Source organism: Hemicordylus capensis, chromosome 2, assembly GCF_027244095.1.
Source record: "Hemicordylus capensis ecotype Gifberg chromosome 2, rHemCap1.1.pri, whole genome shotgun sequence".
In the NCBI taxonomy this organism is placed as follows: domain Eukaryota; kingdom Metazoa; phylum Chordata; class Lepidosauria; order Squamata; family Cordylidae; genus Hemicordylus; species Hemicordylus capensis.
Window position 1 is genome coordinate 378,250,286 of NC_069658.1, and position 20,117 is coordinate 378,270,402.

Sequence of the window (20,117 nt, forward strand, 5' to 3'; positions counted from 1 at the left end):
TGGCTCGCAGACTCCAGAACAGAGTTTTGGGAAATGGAAACTAGCCAGCCCTTAGAAAGCATACCAATTATAAAATTAATTTGTGACAGTGTCCATCCCATTACACCTCCGTATTTGCCATTTGTCCAAAGAATCAGACATGGCAGCTGGGGGGAGCTGTCCAAGCCAAGCGGTGCTGGATCATTGATTCTTTCCTTCAGTCCCTTCTCTAGTTTATTCCCTATCTGAATGGAGTTTTACTTTAAAATACATCATGCGAATCACTGAAGCCAATCTATAGGACCCTGACATATTGTCACATGCCCCTAAATCTTCCTTGCTCATTTGTGAGGGGTCTGAAAAGTCAGTTTGATTTGTCCCAGTAGAAAACCAGCCAGCTGCCATACTGAGCCCAGCTTTTACAGGGATCACCCACAATTATAATAGATGGGGGAAGAAAACAATACTCCTAGAACACCAAGCATCTGTTGCAACAAGACAACAACAGCAACAGATAAAGCTTCCCAACAGAATTCAACATATTCTGCTCTGAGTCACGAACTGTTGAATTATCAAGAGATAAGAAATGAAGTGATCTCACACATGTGAACTTGCCCTCAAAAGTTTCAGTATAAGAGAAATTCTTAGCGCAGATGCAATGTACAGATTTCAACTTCAGTTAGCATACCATGTCTGGAGCACTCTGTGCTGCAGCTATTCCTGCTCCCTGGTCATGTGAAAAGCGAGGACCGAAACTAGTGGAGGAAGGTGCAAAGTTCAGACCCACCCAACCCAGGCCCCTCCGTGGCTTGGGTAGGGTCCTCAAGGCAGCTAGTTTATGTATTCTCATTCTAGCCTGCCCTTTGCAGAGATATTAATGGACATCACCAGTTCCTATGAACAGGAAAAAGATAGGTCAACAGGGATCGTAGGGGAAACCTGTCTTTTGAGATAACTGGAGTTAGGGAATAGCAGTGAGGACTCTGTGTTTTTTATTAACCAGGTAGCTGTTGAATGTGACCAATAAACAAAAAGGTTGCATGTGGGTGAATTCCCTGATTTTGCTTGTTTCCTTCTTGGATGACCTTCAGACCTTCATTTTACTTTCAGTGCTTGTGGAGAAAGTCGACTTTGAACCTAATCTGCCAATATAAATGAACCAAGCAACTGTAGCAAGGGGGTCACTATGAAACATTAATGGGATAGGATTCCTACTAACCCACATCCTCAGAGAATAGGAGATAGCAGGGATCCTATCCAGTTACTTCCATCCATGGCTGATTTGCCCATGCTTTGAATCTGGCCCCATTAATTTCTAAGGGGCATTGCTGAGTAGTAGAAAAATCAAGTGTTATCAACTCCAAGACAGTGAGTCTAAATTATGTCAGTTCTGAGACATGCATCGAGCTAAACTAATGTAATAAGGATTTCGCCCATGGTGCCTGAATCACCATATACAATCCATTCTCCTATTCCAAGGCCAATCCTTAATGTGGACTTAGTGCACACATTTTTAGTCTCTTTTTGATCATTCAGGATCTCCCCATTAGTGATCCAGCTACAAAACCATGATAAAAGTTAAGTAAGTAACACGAATACTCACATTTTCAGTATATGGTCCCCCCTCTTCCTGCCTGATCTTCATAACAACCCTGGGGCAGGTTGGGCTTAAGACAGGCAGTGTGAGTGGCCAAGTGTGTCTGGCTAGCAGACTAACTCTGTGGCTGGGCGGCAGAGCTGCACCCTGAGTCTTCCTGGTCTCAGTCAGACATTCCAGGTCTTCTTGCCACAACATCACACTCACTGCCTGAGGCTGAGGAAGGGGCTAGGGTTGGTATCTGGAATGTCTTGCTGTGGAGTTGCAGGGAGAGATTGGGAACCACATTGTGGGTGGTTTTATGATCTGGGTTGGGGCTGTCAACTAATGAAAAACGTGCATGTTTACTTGGAAGTATGTGCCTCCTGATCTGAATGGGAGTTACTCCCACCACCTTGTGTGCACACAGAATTGTAAGCTTAGGTGACTGACAGTCCTCTTTAGTGGATTTCATAATGCATTAAACCGAACATTTAACATGTCTCAACGCATTGCAGATGTTTTTGCAGATCCTCAAGTTAAAAAATGCAAAGAATTGAGGAAACCGTCCAAATCCATTGACGGGCATAGCGAGTTTTAAGACAATCCTGCATTGAATATTCTGTCAAGGGAGAGAGTTATGAAAAATGTGTTCCATGATTTTTCAGCCCAGGCATATGTGTATTTGGGGGCTATTGATTTCAAAGGTACCTATTCCCAGAAGTAAACGTGTACACGATCGCAAGCATAGACAGGTTCTGGTTCCCCATAATAACCCGATACATTTGTCGCTTCCGAGCCTTTGATCTGTCCTCGTGTCAGATCAGAGGCTCGCGCTGGCAGAGAAATCCGGGCCTCCCTCTGCTTATTTTCCCTCTTCCGTGATTTGTTTCTTCTATCTAATTTATTTATTTTTGGCATGTCAGGAATGATCGTGGCCTGGGCTGCTCCTCACACTGGTATGCCTGTGCACTGATGTGCCCTATGGGAGCAGGCACCTTATTCAGCAGTCTCCATAAAAGCGCTACTCTGCTGGCGGAACACCCTAGCCCGCGCGAGACTACGCGCGCATCGCCTCGGAATGCATTCGCCTTCTAATTTTATGAATGACTCCATTCATTCAGCCCCTCCCACCTTTCCAAAGCCCCTCCCCTGGAATGTTTGGAAGTGCGCCACCGTTGCTATTGGCCGACGAGGAGGTTCCTATTGGCTCCCAGCCCGGTAGGTGGGAGGGGCCCCGGGGAAATATAAATACAGAAACAACGTAGTTGCTTTGTAGGTACTGAAAGTTGTGCGAAAAGGCGTGTGCTCGTATACTGTGGAGTTGGTAGCGGCGAGGACTCGTGGGGATAGTGAAGCAGCAACTCTTGAGATCCGGCCTTCTCATCCAAATCCCCCCGAGAGTTTGTTCAGCTGGTCATCTTTTGATCTACGTTGGTCATTTTTGTCCCTTGTTCTGGCCGCCTTTCCTCATCAAACAGCAATGCGGCTGGCTGCCCTGCCCAGCGTTGCTTTCCTGTTGTGTTTCTCTCTGGTGAGTACTCAGTAGCCGCCGGTTCTTTCTCGTCCGCTTCGGTAAGTGAATTGTGCGGCTGGCAAGGAGAGCAGGCAGTGAGCAGCCACCAGCCAGCAAAAATCGTTACGGGGTTTGATCAAAACCTGAAGGGCTCCCACTAAACTCCGGATTTCGGCTTCTAGCTGGCATAACTCCCTCTGCTGGCTCTCCTCGCCAGGGGATCTGGCTGACCGTGATCTCTTCAAAGTGACTGCGCGCCTACTCCATACCTATGCCGCCCGGCTGTATCCAGAGTGGGTGCTGGACGCTGAGTCCTACCTTTAGCCTGGACACTTTCTGGATGCTCCCTAGCTATGCCTAAACGGGCCAGATTTTAATGTCCGTCTAAATCCGGCGGTGTTGCTCCTTGCTGGGCGAGATCAGGAATAGAACAGCCCCACCGTGTGCAAGGTGAGGCTGATTTTCCGTTGCTGTCGGCTCCTGGAGCTGCCGCTCCGTCGACACTTCGGATCCGATGCCTCACTGACGGGCGCTTTGATCATGGCAGGGATATTTTTTAGCTGAGATTTATTTGGGATGGAGGGGACCGGCGGGCGGGTGGTGGAGGAGCGGGGCGAGAATGCCGGGACTCCGTGGCATGCAGCGCCATCTAGGAAACTATTTTGGTGCCGCTTATTTAAAACAAACAAAAACAGGCAGGCAGCGAGTCGAGAGTCCATCATCGTCCCCGAATAGCCCACACGCGCCGCGGAGCGTTCTCGGCCTCGTCCCGGCATCCAGAACCCGGGGGGCGTGTGGGGCGCGCCTTGCTTGGTCCTTCCAAGCAGCTGCTTGCAGCAATGGCTTTCTCTGGGGCCTGCCCAGAGAGCTTGCTTGCCCAGCCGCCGGCGGCTTCTTCTCGCTCTCCGCAGGTGGCTTGCCGCTGTCCTTCCACATGCCGGTGCCCTCCCGGCCCGCCTCGCTGCCCGCCCGGCGTCAGTCTGGTCCTGGACGACTGCAGCTGCTGCCAAGTGTGCGCTCGGCAGCTCAACGAGGACTGTGACAAGCTCTCGCCCTGCGATCCCCACAAGGGCCTGGAGTGCAATTTCGGGGCCGACCCCTTGGCTAGCCGGGGCATCTGTTGGGGTAAGCGAGGCTCGAGGAAGGGGAGGAACGGGCTGCGATGTCTCTAGAAGCCTTAGGCGGCAGCATCCTGGGGGGCCTTTCCCGAGAGTCCAAACACATCGTCACTTCTTGAGAGGTGACATTTCACGTGGCAGACTCGGGCCGTCTTTTGCTTGTTCGGTATGTGGCCGACTGCATGAGTCAACCCTTCCTCGCCCGAGTACTTCTGAAATAAGAATGCTCAAGAATGCCCATAGTCGCTGTTGCGGCTTGATACTCTGGTGGTGGGGTGTGTGATTTCACCTTGTCCCTTCGCCTTCTGTACTGTGTGAGCTCTGCAAGGAAGTGCCGAGACACGAAAGGGACATTAGACGGGAACCTTCATTTAGCCCCAAGAGCATTCGGAGGTGCAGCTGCACAGATGCTGACCCCGAAGCCACTCAGAGGGCTGACTGTCTACTGCAGTAGATGGCGGCGGCAGCAGCACTCTTCATCCTGACCGGGTGGCGACCATAAACCAAAGCCTAGTTTTGTGCAGAAGTTAGCCCTCACCCCCTCAGGAGCGCACATTCTCTTTTGCATCTTGCAAAGGTTTTCTGTTGATGTAGCGATCTGATCATGGCAATTGGACCAGGAGTGAATGTCCCCCGTGCCCCAGTGTGGTTTCTCAGAACAGGAAAGTGTGTGACCTCTTGATGAGGGGACAGGCAGCTGGTGGGTGTGGCAAATTCCAGGGTGGCAGCAATTGTGGAGCTAATGAGTTCTTTTGTTATGGCCAGTGGAGAGAGGTGAAATGCCACCAACCCAGGGGTTGGGGAGCAGAGGGCAAGCAGAATGCATTCGGTCTCTGCAGACAGTGGGCTCCAAGTTGTGGCTCTGTTTTGTACAGGTACTCCCCAGCTGATCTGGAGAAGCTGCCCTCCTGGGCTTTGCATATACAATGGTCAGCAGGGGCATAGCTATAATCTGAGCAGGTGGGTTCCAGCTCCACCCCTCCCTATCTTCTTCATTATTTCCCTCATTCTGAGAGGCCACCTGGGAGAGGGGTGAACACAGGCCCCCTCTCCCCTAGCTACGCCCCTGATTGTTAGCACAGGTGGAAGCAGGCCAGTCTTCACAATGTTAGCTCTCCTGCAGATATTGACTTACAACTCCCATCATCCCTGACCATTGGCCACTGTGGCTGGAAAGGGCTGCATGGAGATAGGGAGGCCTTGCAGAGCCATGTGGGACCATGAGGAAGGTCTGAGAAGGTCATGTAGGCATATGGGGAGGAGGCCTGGGAAGGTTATGCAGGAATGAAGGAGGGCGGGGAAGGGAGTGTGGGTCAGGTGCAGGGTGAGTTCACATCGTGTGGGGCATTTTGGTGTGTGTAGGGTGCTTTGCATACTGCATTGTAAAGAATAGATGTGGCAGCTCACTACCACAGTGTCACGCCTGCTAACTGAGCAAAGGGGCACTTTTCACAGTGGTGATTCTCTTATATTTAGTAGGGGGAGAGCAACTGGCCCTTAACAACCCCAGCACAGCATCTCTCCAGTGGCTGTTGTGGGTGTCCACCTTATGTTTCTTTTTAGATTGCGAGCCCTTTGGGGGCAGGGAGTTATCTTATTTATTATTTATTTATTTCCCTATGTAAACCACTTTGCACACTTTGAAATGCAGTATATTAGTAGTAGTAGGTAGTAGTAGTGTGAGTTAAAATCTGCTTGTACCATTGGGCAAAGTCAGGAATATCACTCTGCTCCCATAACACCCTATGTTTTTGTGGTCTACGTCAGTTCTATATGCACACCAGGGGCCCCTGTCACTAGGATTCCCCCCTCCAACGTCTGAGCCAGCGTCCTGCTAGAATGTGTATGAAGCAAGACCACGGCTCAGGAGCATGTGTGCTAATGAGGGAGCAAGTGGAAGAGGCTCAAGAGCTGTCCTGTAGGCTAGAATGCTTCCCAGTGGGCTCTACATCCAGCAGAAATCTCCTTGGCCCCCTATGCCAGGCTGCTGTAACCTGATCCCAGCTCATTTGAGCTCCTCACATCCTGTCTTCACAGGTCTATTTAAAGCTCAAAACACTCTCCCTACTTGATGTGGCCCTCAAAACCCAATTCTACAGAGAGGTGCCTTTCTCTTACTTCTGATGCTGATGCCTAAGGCCTCCTCTGTTTGCCACATCGGCAGACTGTAATGGTGAGGGTTTCAGGTCTGCCTTGTGGGTACCCATCCCTCCCAGGTTAGCCTGTTCAATAACAGAGGAGAACAAGCCAGAAGTGGTTGCAGTCTCTCTCCAGCACTTTCTGTGATACCTTTTGCTGTTGTTCTCTGGTGACCATGAAAGTCAAACCCTAGCTACACACAAGCTAGATGTATGGAGGACTTGGTGTTGCAGAAGGTCAGAACAGTTAGGTCTTCCCATTGCTGTTGTTTCAAGGATCTTTGTGTGGGCACTCTTCAGTAGCACTTTTGTCCCAACACTATTCCACAATGCACTGCCCATGCTTGGAAACGATCCAGCTGTCTTCCAGTTGTGTCCTCTCTTGTAGGTATTTGAGTGAACGGATGTATTGGAAACATCTTGTTTGTTTGTCTCCTAACAGAAGAACATACTTCTTTTTTTGCCTCCTCCTTCCTAGCAAAGCAAGAAGGTCGGACTTGTGAATACAATGGCCGTATCTATCAGAATGGGGAGAATTTTCAGCCTAGCTGCAAACACCAATGTACCTGCATCGATGGGGCTGTGGGTTGCCAGCCTCTCTGCCCCCTAGAGCTGCCCCTGGCCTCATTGGGCTGCTCCAGCCCCCGGCTCCTTAAGGTACCTGGTCAGTGTTGCAAGAAGTTTATGTGCAGCAAAGGACCCAAGAAGTATGGAGGGGTCACCTTTGAGTACAACTCAAACGGCGAGGACAATGGCAATGAGCTCATCTATGTAGGCAAAGGTGGACACTGGAAAAACCTACCAGGTGAGTGGGGTGGGGTGGGGGAAAGATGCAAGGATGGGGGATGGGATTCTTTGCTGTTTAGGGAAACAGGCCCCTTTGACTCCCAGGGCTCCTGAATGAGCTCTGCAGTTATAGGGGGTGACATCTGCTCTGCAGGAAACTGAAGAGCGACCAAGCAAGAGGCAGCTTTCAGGCAACGAGCCTGAATCTGTCAAGGACGTTCTTGTGAAGAAGAATGTGCTGTGTAGGATATCGTACCAGGATGTTTATTAGCCAGCCACATTGCAAGGTTGAAAAGTCATCTGTTTACGGTGTGGCATAGCTGCTGGATGACTAGCTATCTCTTCAACTGCTTTGAAGCAACATCTCATCCACAGGACCTCGGCGAAGTATGCATTTCTAGGCCTGGGTCGCATTCAGTGTCTGCAATGGCAGGGTTAAGGGCAGCAGCAGTGTTGTCCCAAAGGTTGCCCTGGTACATCTTGAGGTGGATGGAGTTAGGGTGAGGATTTGCCTGCCAGCATTTGGCCTAGACAGAACCAGGTAACAGGTCTTTTGGCTAAGCTGCTTTGTTGGAGAAATCTGAGGGCTACCTTTTTCAGCTGACAGTGACCTAGTAGACCTGCCATCTGGCTACTTTCCTGGTTGTAGTTAGATGCCTGGAATTTCCCTCTTCTGGTCTCCTTGTGCTGTTTATGCACTTGACATTCTGGAAAACACACTTGTGCTTCGGGAAGAGGTATATAAGGTCCAGCCAGTTGAGCTTTAAAGCAGCTTTTTCTCCAAGGGCAGGAAATGAAGAGCTGGAGATGGAGACGCTGAACAAAAATAGGGGTAAGAGTGGGAGTAGCCCTTTGCCCTTTCAGGATCTAAATCTGATGCTCCTGAGGGGCATGGAATCTGATCCCTCACTTACTTTTGCTTTGGTTTCCAGCTGCTATTTCTGCTAAGCATGTTTGTCGCTGGAAGGGAGGTCAGGGATATCTTTGGGGCCTGCTGTGGTTCCTGAAACAGAGGACAACAGCCATGGCAGCAGCAACATCTGCTTCTGGGGTGGCTGTGCCCTCTAAGCTCCCCAGAGGCCCACAGTTGCTGGGGGGAAGTGAGTTGTTGGCACCAAGGGCTAAGATAGTCCAAAGAGACTCGCTCCTTCACACCATGTGGACTGGCCACTTCCGGCCATGTGCCAGCTCCTTCCAGGGAAGTTGGGGGTATCTTTGGCCCTGCAGTGTGGCTGGCAGGTCACTGCTAGGCCTTTGAGTTTGGCAGAAGTCATGTTGTTGTGGCTGCATTTTTGTTCCTCTTTTTGGTGGTTTTTGTCTCTTTGCTCTTAAGCTTCTGGTCACTGTTAATAGTTCTTCACTGTAGAGTTATAGTTATTGTCACTGACTGCTCTAGGGGACCTTTGTTGTTGGGAAGGCACTATATAAATATTTAGATAAGTCGCTTCTAAAAGTATCACATCCTTGTAAGAGGGAGATTTCACCAGACTCTTCCTGGCAGCATTTGAGTTGCTTGAGTTGTCAAGTGATTGTGTCTCAAGGCAGCTGGAGATGAACTCAGAGGGGAGCTCTTGAGCCAGTAAAAGTGCAGAGAAGGACTGGGGGTTCTATAGCTAGCTGGAGCCCCACCCCTTCCTAGACTCCGAGGGCAGTCCTCCTCCCAAGGAGATTTTATTTTATTGATTTTATTTCTGTACCACCCTCCCCAAAATGGCTCTGACTGGCTTCCTCCTGCTCCTCAGGAGACCCATCAGGAGGGAGACCCCGGGCAGCCAAGCAAGCACTCTCATCTTCAGCGTTGGAGCTTGGCTTGGGCCCAGAGTCACCTCTGCTCCTGGGGACCCGGAGGCAATGGAGAGGGCTTGAGGAAAGAGTACACGGCCCCACTGGTGAGGGGGCGGCGTGCCAGGCTCCCAAAGCTCTGCAGGAGGCTCTGGCTGCCCTGGCACTTCTGCTTCCAGAGGATTGTCATTAGGGGCAGAGATCTGGGCCAGGCCAGATTCCCTTCTTCCCTGGACTTGCTTACCTCTGGGTCAGTGTCCAGGTGAACCCTGACAATTTGCAGGGAAATAGATGTCCTACTTCACATCTTGTCTGGTGGTCACATGGCCAAAAAAAAAAAAAAAAAAGGAAGGAAGGAAGCAGGAGTTTCCTCCCTAGAAGGTAGGATTTGCCTTTTCTTGAACTGAGGGGAGGGAGGATCTGTTTTGTTTGGTCCAAGTGAACTGAATAGATTTTTTGAAGATCAGAGCCTGTGCCATAGCCATGCCATGGACCAAACCCCTAGCATTCCATGTTGCCTTTCTGTTTTCTTCCTCCTTGCTCCCATTTCCCCAGACCACCCATTTGCTACTGCCAACATGTGGATTTGCCTCTACCTGCTATTATGATTTTGAATGGTGTGGACGCCATGGAGGCAGGAAGGTAGGTTTGTGGATAAGAGAAGCCCTCCTAGATCAGGCCAAAACTCTGCTCTTGTTCAGCATCCTCTTTCTGAGAGTGGCTAGCCAGATGCCTCTGTAAACCTCACAAGCAGGGCCAAAACACTAGCGAAGCAACGTGGGTGGTAGCCCATGGCTAGATTTTTGGGCGGCTCCCACCACTGCTGCTAACCTCCACCCACCTCCATCACCATAGGCAAAGAGCCGGTGTGTAGGCTGAAGATGTTACCACCCAGTTTGTGTCACTGGGTGGGGACATCATTAGCTCGAATGCAGACTCTTTGACACTGGCAGAGGGTGGAGGGAGACAAGGGGGGAGGGAGGGAGGCAGCTATGGAGGCAGCTGATGCATGGCTCCCCTGGCCCCATTGGGCCGCCTGTGTTCACTGCACATGGTCACCCAACAGTAGCTCTGTCCCTGGCCCAAAGACAACATTTCTTCACTGTTTGTTACTTGTCCTCTGTAAGCAGTGCTATACTGCCTATGGACATGGAGGTTTGATTTGGCTATCATGGCTAATAGGTCCATCAGTGGTTATCTTTAATTAATGTATCTGATCTCTCTTTTTGCTCCCTTCCTAATCCTGTTGTCGTCTTACCAAAGCTACTAAGAGTACCTAGATTTGCTGATTGCTCCTTTTGGGAATCAGCGTGTGACAGTGAAGTGAATAGGACTTTTCTATTCTACCCAGCATGGAGGCCGTTCTTCCAGAGTCATGTGACAAAACAGCAGCACAAATGCTTGGCTCAGACCACAGACTGGTCACCGTGCTCCAAGAGCTGCGGCTTTGGCATCTCCACACGAGTCACCAGCGACAACCCTCAGTGCAAACTGATCAAAGAGACCCGGCTGTGTCAAATCCGGCCCTGTGGGCAGCCTGATTTTACCAAGCTCAAGGTAAAGTTGGGAAGAGTGGCAGGGAGCGGTGGGGAGCAAGACAGGACACTGCTGACACAAGCCAAGCCCAGCTTCTGGGAATGGATCTGTGCACGCATGCAATGCATTCATCAGTATCCCAAACTGAGTTTTCTGCAGTGAAAAACTGGCCCCAGGTTTGGGGATAAAGAGTGGGGCCTAGGAGACTAAGAAAGAGGGGTGTGTGTGTGTGTTGGATAGAAAGGAACTGATTCTCCTTTAGGAGCCAAAACGTGCTCTTCAGCATCACACTAGTTTCCTGTAATTCACAACCTTCTTGAGTTAAGTTCCTTACATGTGGATGATGATGTGTGCTGTCCTAAATATTGCCGTCTTCTTCTTCTCTCTTTCTCTTTAAAGAAGGGCAAGAAGTGCCTGAGGACACACAAGATGCGGGAGCCAGTCAGGTTTAGCTATGCTGGCTGCAAGAGCCCACGCCGTTACCAGCCCAGCTTCTGTGGGGCTTGCCAGGACGGGCGCTGCTGTGTGCCCTTGCGCACCCGCACACTGAGCGTCCCCTTCCATTGCCCTGATGGAAACTCCTTCTCCAAGAACATCATGATGATCCACACCTGCCAGTGTGGCCCAACTCATTGCGCAGTGCTCAGTGAAGCTGCCATGGGTCCCCGGTACCAGCTCAATGGGGATATTCACAAGTTCCTGGAGTGATGGAGCCTGCTGCCCCCTTTTCTGGTAGCTTGTGAGCTGAGCTGGCCTCTCTAACGACTTTGAGCACCCTTATGGACTTGTGTCCCAGCGTTTGACCTAGAAAGTCAGGGCACCCTGGACTTGCCCTGCTACCGTGAGTGCAAATGTGGCTAAAATTTTTGAAGGCAACATGGATTTTGGAGGTAGATAAACTCCTCAATATTTGGGGGAATGCATTGTGCTTGCTGGGATCTCCAGCCGTCTGGGGGACTGGATCTCATGGCATTGGGTTCAGTCTCTCCATTCAACCCAACTTGGCTCAGGCTGGCACTGGGCCTGAGGCAACTAGTAGGAAAGGCAGCCCCAGAAGTCTTGGCTTTTTTCTTCCACACTTCTGGCCATGGTGCTGGTGAAAGCAGCAGGAAGCGGGAGAACGGTAGGACTGCTGGATATTGGGGCTGCCAAACCCTAAGAGCTCTGATGTCCTAAAGGCCCTACAGTTAGGAAGAGCAAAGCAGAAACGCAAGGCAGGTGAACCATAGCTAAACTGGAAGCAGGGATTAGGTCTGTCATCGTTATCTCAAAAAGAAATATAGCTCTGTCTAGATTGGTATCTGGACAGCCCCATGAATACTTAGGTAGAATGAGATCTGGTCGTGAGCTGAGACAAATAAGTATTTCATTTTTGGAGGAAGAGATTAAAATGACCCCAGAAGGTTGATGGGACCTGCTTTGCCTGAAGCACCTACTCTTTGCAGCTGTGCCTCTATTGCTCTTGTCTCTTCCTCAGAGAGAGACCTTGCCTTCCCAGTCTGTCTCCCTTTAAATTAGAGAGCTGCCTTGTCACCCACTCCTCCAGCTCACAGCACATCCTAGTGGTGAGATGATTCCTGGATTATTCACACAATTCCAATAGAGGGAAGCATACATTAAAGACCTCACCCAGTGGCACTTGTTCCCCCCGCCCCACCAACTCCTGCCTCAGCAGTTCCACCTCCCACCCTGCTCAGAATTGTCAAATAAATAAAAAAAATGAGGGGAGTGGCGGAAATGGGGGGGGGTGGATGGAGAACATGAGTACATGCATATTGCAAGTTGCAGACACTAGTTTTTTCGGAAAGCTGAAGTGAGCATGAAAGAGGGATTTTTGCTCAGTGTGTACACTCATTGCACTGCTTTTGCCTCTGGAAAACAGGTTTGAAAAGTTTTCTGTATACAGTATTTCAAAAACCTGTTTGTTCAGAGATGACAGTGGGACTGAAGAAATAAGTGTATCCATCATACGTTGCTAATTGCAGCAACAGAGATTTGCAACAGGCAGTCTGTGTCTGGAGGAGAAATCCTACTCCCCAGAAAACCTATCCCACCACGACTGAGCCAAAGAGCACCCCTCACAACCATGGTTAATGCACTTTTTCTTTCATCCTGTTCCCGATATGTTCCTGGAGAGAAGCAAAAGGGATGCTCAGAGGAACAGGGTGTGATGTTGGAAAGGATTTGGAGCAGTTTGTAATTCTTGTCCAGTTGGGGAAATTATATTTATGAGTGCAGCAAAGTAGCACTTGTTGCAAAGAAGGAGATTTTATTTTATTGTGCCCGCCCCCATAAAGGAAAGCTTCAACGCTAGTTTGGAGTGATGGCTTTTTAGCTTCATAATGAAGCCCTCCTTGCTTTGCATCATTTAAGCAGAGCTTTGATTCCACCCTCTCCTTCTTAGATCTGTGTTGCTAGAGTGAATAGTGAAATGTTGGTCATTTCTTTCGGTATCTGTGTCTCATCGTGCTTGACTGGAAGCTTTGGTGTGGTAAGATCCAAGTCCCTGCCCTTCCAAAAGAGCTGACTTACACAAAGGAGTGGGCTTGATATAATACTAGCTGAGGTGGATGGTGGGGTGGGTAAATGATAAGATCTTACAGACCTCTGTTACAGTTCTATGAACCTGAATCCTCATGGATATAATGTTAAATCTGACCACAGTATTAGCAGCATTTTACGTATTTCAAATGTGGAATAGAGAGTTACTGCTGGTTCTGCTGTTTTGGAACTGAATCCAAGACTCATTTCTCCAAATCTATAAGGGAATAGGCTTTGCAAAACCAGCAGGATCTGACCTTAGGTGGGAAGCTCTTGTTACTTCCAATATGTCCCTCTCCTTATTCTTAGACCAAAGTTGCCCTCTCCAGGGGCAGAGCTGTAATTGTGTGCACAGGTTCCAAGAACCCATGTGCAGCTGCCGCTGGGGCCACTGCGCTCACCACCATGGGCACCTGGCAGTGCCCCCCCCACTCCTTCTCTCCCTGCCACCCATGTGGGGCTCCCCTTTTCTCCCCACTGCACATGCAGCAGTGGTGGCAGCCCTGACCTAGCAGCCTGGGGTAGTAGGCTGCCCTGCCCCAATGTTCATTCCCGACATGAGCAGGCAACACCCCTTTTCACGCCATCATGCATGCGGAGGGAGGGCAGACTACTACCTCAGGCTGCTCCATCAGGGCCGCCGCCACCACTCATGCAGCGGGGAGAAAAGGGGTGCCCTGTACCCAGTGGGGAGAGAAGGGGCGCCACAGGTGGGCTCCACCAGCAGGTTGAGGGACGGGTGGCTCGAACACAGACTGTCTATGCCCACCCTACATCACTGGCCCTCTCTACATTAAAATTTTAAGGCTGCAATCCTAAATACACTTACTAGGGCTTTACTTGTGCGGTAGAGCTACAATCCTATGCACACTTCAGAGCAAGCCCCTACTTTACATGTTAGTCAGTTTGGTGGATTAGGGGAATGCATTGACTATAATATATCTCCTTCTGCAGTGCTTTCAATATTCTCATAAGAGGGATAGAATGTATTGCACTGTCATGGGTAGTTAAAGAAGATGTAGTGCTTAGTGGATCTCTGTCAAATAGTGGGTGTTAACACGCACTGTTGCTTTTCAACATGTTCATCAAGGTCTGCTGAAGCAGTGGAGTGTATATGTACCAAATCTGGAAAAAAATTAAGTGATGACATGCAAGAGATTACAAGTACTGTGGCTCAAGATCATTTGCTATAACTATAAATAAGAGCAGTGATCTGAAAATAATAAAACAAAATGCACCAAAAACAAATGTTATCTACTCAGAATTTTATAGATATATATGATATTATATAGAAATACATAAAACATGGCCCACATGATGAGGAGAATTACTCACATTTAAATTAAAAGTCAATACCTAACTTGTCCTTTTAATTTCAAAGGGAGCACTTTGAATAATTTTCCTCCTCATGTAAGCCAGTGAAAATTGCCAGGATATAGTATCCCTGAGGATCTGAAGGTTCTAGTAATTAACCTCAAATGGAATATGTTAGCATTAAGTCACTGTTGCACTGGGCAGGGAACCATTAAGGGTTGTATTAACACAAAGATGGTAAGATACAGAACATAATTACATTATTCTACACTGATTAAATCTCAGTTCTTGACAAATGCAAACAAAAGAGCACTTAGATGAGAGCAATAAAGTGAGTTATGGCTTTAGAACTGCCCAAGAAAAGGGGCTTGGTGAGCTTAGATTTTAGTGTGGGAGGGGGGGGAGACGACGTGAATGTGGCACATGATAGTTGTTTACAAATAACTAAACGGAGCACATCAACTGTCTGCTACTAATAAAAGGTCCAAAGTGCAGTTTGATAATTTAGATGGGCTGTCAGGACAAGTTCCCTAACTGAAAAAGGATATTAGGGGAGATGAGAAATGCTTGTCTCCAGATATTTTAAAGAGGAGAGGAGATCAGCAGCTCTTACTCCTGGAAGAGGACTAAAGAATCTTGCTCATGCAGAAAGTAGAGAATCCTTGAGGCTCCATATAGGCAGAAGCTAGAAATACAAAGATCTTGTTCATCTTCCTATGGACATGCTCATATGGGCATGCTATTTAATTTTTCTTTGAAAGAAGAACTATTCCTATTGTCAGCTTCAAGACCTAGAAACAACACTTTTCTTGGGTCACAACCAAGAGAGAGAATCTTAGCTGTGTGACTTTACTGCCATCTAGAGGTTGGCCTATGTGCAAAGGCTGAGGTTAGCTACCTGAAGAATCAAGCATGGAAGAAACATCATAGAGAGGGCTAGTCACATGACCAGGCAGGGGGAAGGCTGCGCAAATCCTACCTCCCCACCCCAACGATCCGGACCATGCTTCTAGGCGAGCAGCACTTTGCCGAGCAGTGCACAGCTGAGGAAGCCGGGACGACACGTCTCAGCCCCCAGGTATCTCACTATGCACCAAGCACAGTGCAGTGGGGGATTCCCTCAGGAGATGGGTGCTCTAGGTAGTCCGAGCTCACCCAGGATCAGGGAGCTGGGGTTAATGGTGCGCTGGCGCCTTTAACCCTGACTAGAAGCCGGGTTACAAAGCCAGGCTAGGCAGCACCGCCCTGCAGGGATCAGGCCCAGTCCCGGTGGTTCTCACACGCAGCCCAACCCAGGTTGGGCTTAGCCTGGGTCAGGCTGGGTGTGAGAACAGCCTCCATGTCTAGAGTTAGGGATCAAGGCTGCTGCTTTTAGGTCTGCTGCTTCTACCCACAGAAGGGGTGGAGTAATCTCATCACGATGACCACGTCTCAAGCACATTCTCTATGATAATCCCCCAATTCTAGTCTTCTGGAATTATTTTATTTGTCTCTTTCCTCCCTACAAAGTTCATCAGAACTGTCACCATTCTGTTTTATGCATTTTGTCATCTTAACTGTTTTGTTTTTCTTTTGCTCTATTCGGTATAAAAAGAGGGTCTAAGATAGGGCAAGAAGCAACAGCTGGAGCCTACTTGGGTACAATAGCCATTTGAAAACGGAGCCCAAAGCAAACACAGACAAAACACTAGAAGGGTAGATAACCTCTCCAGTTTCTGATGACAGAGTTCATTCACAGCTTCCAGATCAAACCTAGAAATCTTTCTGTCATATGCATTTTAGCAAATACAAGTGAGTGCACTTAAGTCTGCAACAATTGATCACTTTACTAGATTGCACTATATCATCCTGGTGGCCTTTCCCAGCTTGAAAACACATGGAACTTTTTGTTTTGTTTTTGTTTGGGGCAGTTGCAAATTATGCCAAGTGCTGAATATGGTACTTGGATTTCTGAATGTAATTTTTATACAAAGGAAGAAATCTTCCTTCCTTCCTTCCTCAGTGATCCACACTGAGTCCCTAGAAATGTGCCCTTCTGAAATATGATCAGCTCTAACTATGGGGAACTCCTGTTGGGGAGAAGCAGATGCATGGAGTGAGTCCAGTGCTCTCTTTCTCTGCAAACAATCTGTGCTGTGGGACTGAAGCAGCACTGACCGCGTCTGGGGTATAAGTGTGTGTGTGTATCTTTAAGTATAGCAGCACATGTGCAACTTTTAGAAACTCCTGGACATCTCAGAGACAGGCCTGAGTGCCCAGTTAAATATAAGAGGACAAGACCTCCATGTGGCTTGTGAAGAACTAACCAGGCACAACACTTATTTGTGATAACTCTCGAGTATTCTATTATTGTTGACATTATTGTAATATAAGCACGTTACAGCAGTTTTCACTGTACACAATACTTTACAATGCTCTCGTTCTCCATTCTTCTCCCAATGTATCAAAGCTTTTGTGGGCTTTATTTTTTAAGAGATCTATGTATTAAAATGAAAGTTCAGTTTGTTTTATATTTTGGAGATATATGTCTATGGAAACCTTTTTGTCTGTATGTGGTTTTTTTAAAAATAAAACTAAACTACTATTACACAGACAGTTCTGATCTAGGCTAGGTTTTGTATGGAGCCTCTATGTGGCTAAGTGCTTTTAGGTGGCTGCCACAACTAGGAAGAAGGAATCAGAATTATCTGTGGGTTTACAGAGTGGTGAAGCAGTTATTATGCAGATATGGAACAGGGCAGCTTGTAATCCATGACAAATTCCACCCACCCTGCCCACAGAAGAAAAACAATAGTTGTTGAATTGTTTCCACCACCTCCCCTTCTTGTTTTAGAACCCTGCCTTTCCCTTTCTTCCTCATGACACTAAAGACTTCTAGAGCAAAGAAAGACAAGGGTTGATTTGATAAGAAACAATTTTTGGTACTTACTTATTACATTTATATACCGCCTCATATACAAATGTCTCGTGGCGGTTTACTTGCAGGAAGCATCTCAGTTCAGAGGACATTAAATAAAGCATAGAGTGTTTGTTTGCTGCCACAGTTGGTGCCTTGGTCTTTGCAAGTACATAAGTGGCCTGCATGTTGAAACTAAAAATAATAAGGTGTCTTGTGGTACTTTGAAGATTCAGTTTTATAGTGGCATACAGTATTGGGAGCAATGGATGGACCTTCTCTGAAATAATGGGGCTCTGGAGAGACAGCCCCTAAAGGTATAATAAGGTTGGGGAGAATTGCTACTTCATCAGATGCATATCCTCCCTATATACATGCATGTCTGGAAGGGACCTTTAAGACAGAGCCCTCTAGAGCAGGGATTCTCAACACTGGGTCTCCAGATGTTATTGGACTTCAACTCCCATAATCCCCAACCAAAGGCCACTGGGGCTGGGGATTATGGGGGAGGAAGTCCAATAACATCTAGAGATCCTACGCTGAGAATCCCTGCTCTAGAGCAGGGGTTCCCAACCAGTGTTCCCTTTAACAGGGATTCCCAAATGTTGTTGACTACAACTCCCAGAATCCCCAGCTACAATTGCTTTTGCTTGGGGATTATGGGAATTGTAGTCAACAACATCTGGGAATCCCTGTTAGAGGGAACACTGTTCCAAACCTGTGGCACTCCAGATGTTGCTCAACTACAGCTCCCACTAGCCCCAGCTACAATTTATTGTGGCAGGGAATGATGGGAGTTGTGGTTCAGCAACATCAGGATTGCCACAGGTTGGGAACCCCTGCTCTAGAGTTCTGTGGGGAAAGTGCAGGGAACCAGCACTCTGTGCACACCTTCCAAGAGGGCTACATTTCCCTTAAAGAAGCTCCAGGGGGCTAAGTTTCCCTTAAGAAAGCCCCATCACTGCTGGGCATGGCACTGCACAGTAGTAACAGTCACCTCTGCAGATGCCAGGGGGACCGTGCAGAGCATTCAGCTTCAGCAAAGGCCCAATAAACAACTAGTCAGGGAGACACACTTAGGACTGATGGGAGCCACTACTGCTTCCCTGGCCTTACAATGAACAAGAACACTGGGTACAAGGACAATGATGTACCCCGTAGAAGCTATTTCTCTTGCCTTGCCAGTCTGTTTCTTCAAATAATTGCATGGGTATTATAATTTTATGAATGCTGGTAGATATACATCCTTTGAGTCCCTGTCCAATTAGGTGGAACAATGTGGTTTATGTCATAGAGCTTGGTTACAGTCAATGGACCTTGAGGTGTGCTCTGGGTAGTAGCTGAAAATATGAAGTATATGTAGTGTACAAACATATGATGTTGCTTTATGAATCAGACTCTCTATAATAACTGGCACTGGCTCTTCAAGGTTTCAGACAGGAGTCTTTCCTAGCCCTAACCAAAGATGGCAGGAAATGAATGTGGGACCTTCTGCACACAAACCAGGTACTCTACCATGGTGTCCCATTTCTGTAGCCCTATCTCATACTGAAAATAAAATTTAAAAAAAAAATACTGCGTGGGAGATGGCAATGTTAAACCCCTCCTGTATTCTTCCAAATAAAACCACAGGGCTCTGTGGTCACCAGGAGTCGACACCGACTTGACGGCACAACTCCACCTTTACAGGCTGTGGCTTTCTGGTATAAACCAGTGATTCTAGTCCTACTCAGACATTAAGTTGTACAGGTATACAGATGTCTGAACTCCTGTACACAATGCTGTGTGGATGACTGTACTGCATTCATTAAAAAAGTGAAGCTGGGTACAGGCCCCTCAAGTGCACATGGCACAGACAGGAAATGTACTGCTGTACCTGTGTTCAACATAAAGTGTGTACACTGTACACTCATTGTACAAGTATTGAACATAATGTCTGAATAGGGCTTACATGTCCATTTGCATGGTTGCTCAGTCATAATTCTTCCTCAGCTTGTTTTACTCAAGGTCTCAGCTTTTTTCAGCACCTGTCCCCTTTAGATGTATTGATAACATGCTAATAATCTGGATATCCAGGAAGAAGGACCTTGAGAGATTCTTCCAGGTGTTCAAAAACTACCACCCCAACATCAACTGTCTAGAAAGACAGACAATCTGCCAATTTATTTCATGCTTCTGATGAAAGTGGGCTCTGCTCCATGAAAACATATGCCATCCATTATAAATTGTTAAGGTGCCACTAGACTTTGGACCCTTTTTCTCTTAAAACAGCTCAAATGGGGTACCCCTTGGATTTGCCTGTTGATTGGCCTCACTGGAACTTGCTTCTAAACAGCCAAATATGGGCACATGTTGTTGTTGTTGTTATTTATTCGATTTCTATACCGCCCTTCCAAATATGGCTCAGGGTGGTTTACACAGAGAAATAATACATGAATAAGATGGATCCCTGTCCCCAAAGGGCTCACAATCTAAAAGAAAAATAAGATAGACACCAGCAACAGTCACTCGAGATACTGTGTTGGGGGTGGATAGGGCCAGTTACTCTCCCCCTGCTAAATAAAGAGAATCACCACATTAAAAGGTGCCTCTTTGGCCAAGTTAGCAGGGGTGTTAGCAGATGTTCATCACTTATTGCCTGTAGCATGAAATGGTAGCTATCATATATGTGAATGAGCCATCACGGAACAATCAAGACAGAACTTCCATACGTACCATGTCACCTTTAGTGGAGATAGTTCAAACATTCAGCCTCACCACCACCAAGTCATCCAGTGATGCTGCCTGCGTGTGAGCCAGCCCTACGTCGTCTTTTGTATGCGAGGTTTAGTCGGCTGGGCTGGCTCTTTACACGCGGCGGCGGCGGCAGGGGAGGGGTTACCCTGTCCCCCTTCCCTTCCCTTCCCCTCCCCTCCCCTCCCCTCTCCCCCCGCCG

At 48.0% G+C, this 20,117-nt stretch overlaps 2 protein-coding genes across 3 annotated transcripts in view; one reads left to right on the forward strand and one right to left on the reverse strand.

Annotated features, from left to right (window-relative positions):
• LOC128343590 (volume-regulated anion channel subunit LRRC8E-like) overlaps positions 1-20,117 on the reverse strand; it is a 70,790-nt gene that overhangs the window by 50,428 nt on the left and 245 nt on the right. The window contains exon 1 of one of the 2 annotated variants that reach the window (XM_053292906.1): positions 19,898-20,067. The exons of the other annotated variant lie outside the window; for it this stretch is intronic. The gene's annotated coding sequence lies outside the window, so the exon portion shown is untranslated. Of the gene's footprint in view, positions 1-19,897; positions 20,068-20,117 lie in introns of those variants that run through there. 2 annotated transcript variants of the gene reach the window in all.
• LOC128343591 (CCN family member 1-like) lies at positions 2,856-16,796 on the forward strand. The gene is made up of 5 exons (XM_053292908.1): positions 2,856-3,089; positions 3,983-4,196; positions 6,806-7,132; positions 10,247-10,452; positions 10,831-16,796. The coding sequence occupies exons 1-5, from the start codon at positions 3,039-3,041 to the stop codon at positions 11,137-11,139; spliced, it is 1,107 nt and encodes a 368-aa protein (XP_053148883.1). The 5' UTR covers positions 2,856-3,038; the 3' UTR covers positions 11,140-16,796.

Excerpts from the sequence above, each read along its gene's own strand:
- LOC128343591 (XM_053292908.1), top strand. The coding sequence starts at position 3,039 with ATGCGGCTGGCTGCCCTGCCCAGCGTTGCTTTCCTGTTGTGTTTCTCT. Across the intron at positions 4,197-6,805 it reads TAGCCGGGGCATCTGTTGGG|CAAAGCAAGAAGGTCGGACT; the intron begins GTAAGCGAGGCT and ends CCTCCTTCCTAG. Across the intron at positions 10,453-10,830 it reads CTGATTTTACCAAGCTCAAG|AAGGGCAAGAAGTGCCTGAG; the intron begins GTAAAGTTGGGA and ends TTCTCTTTAAAG.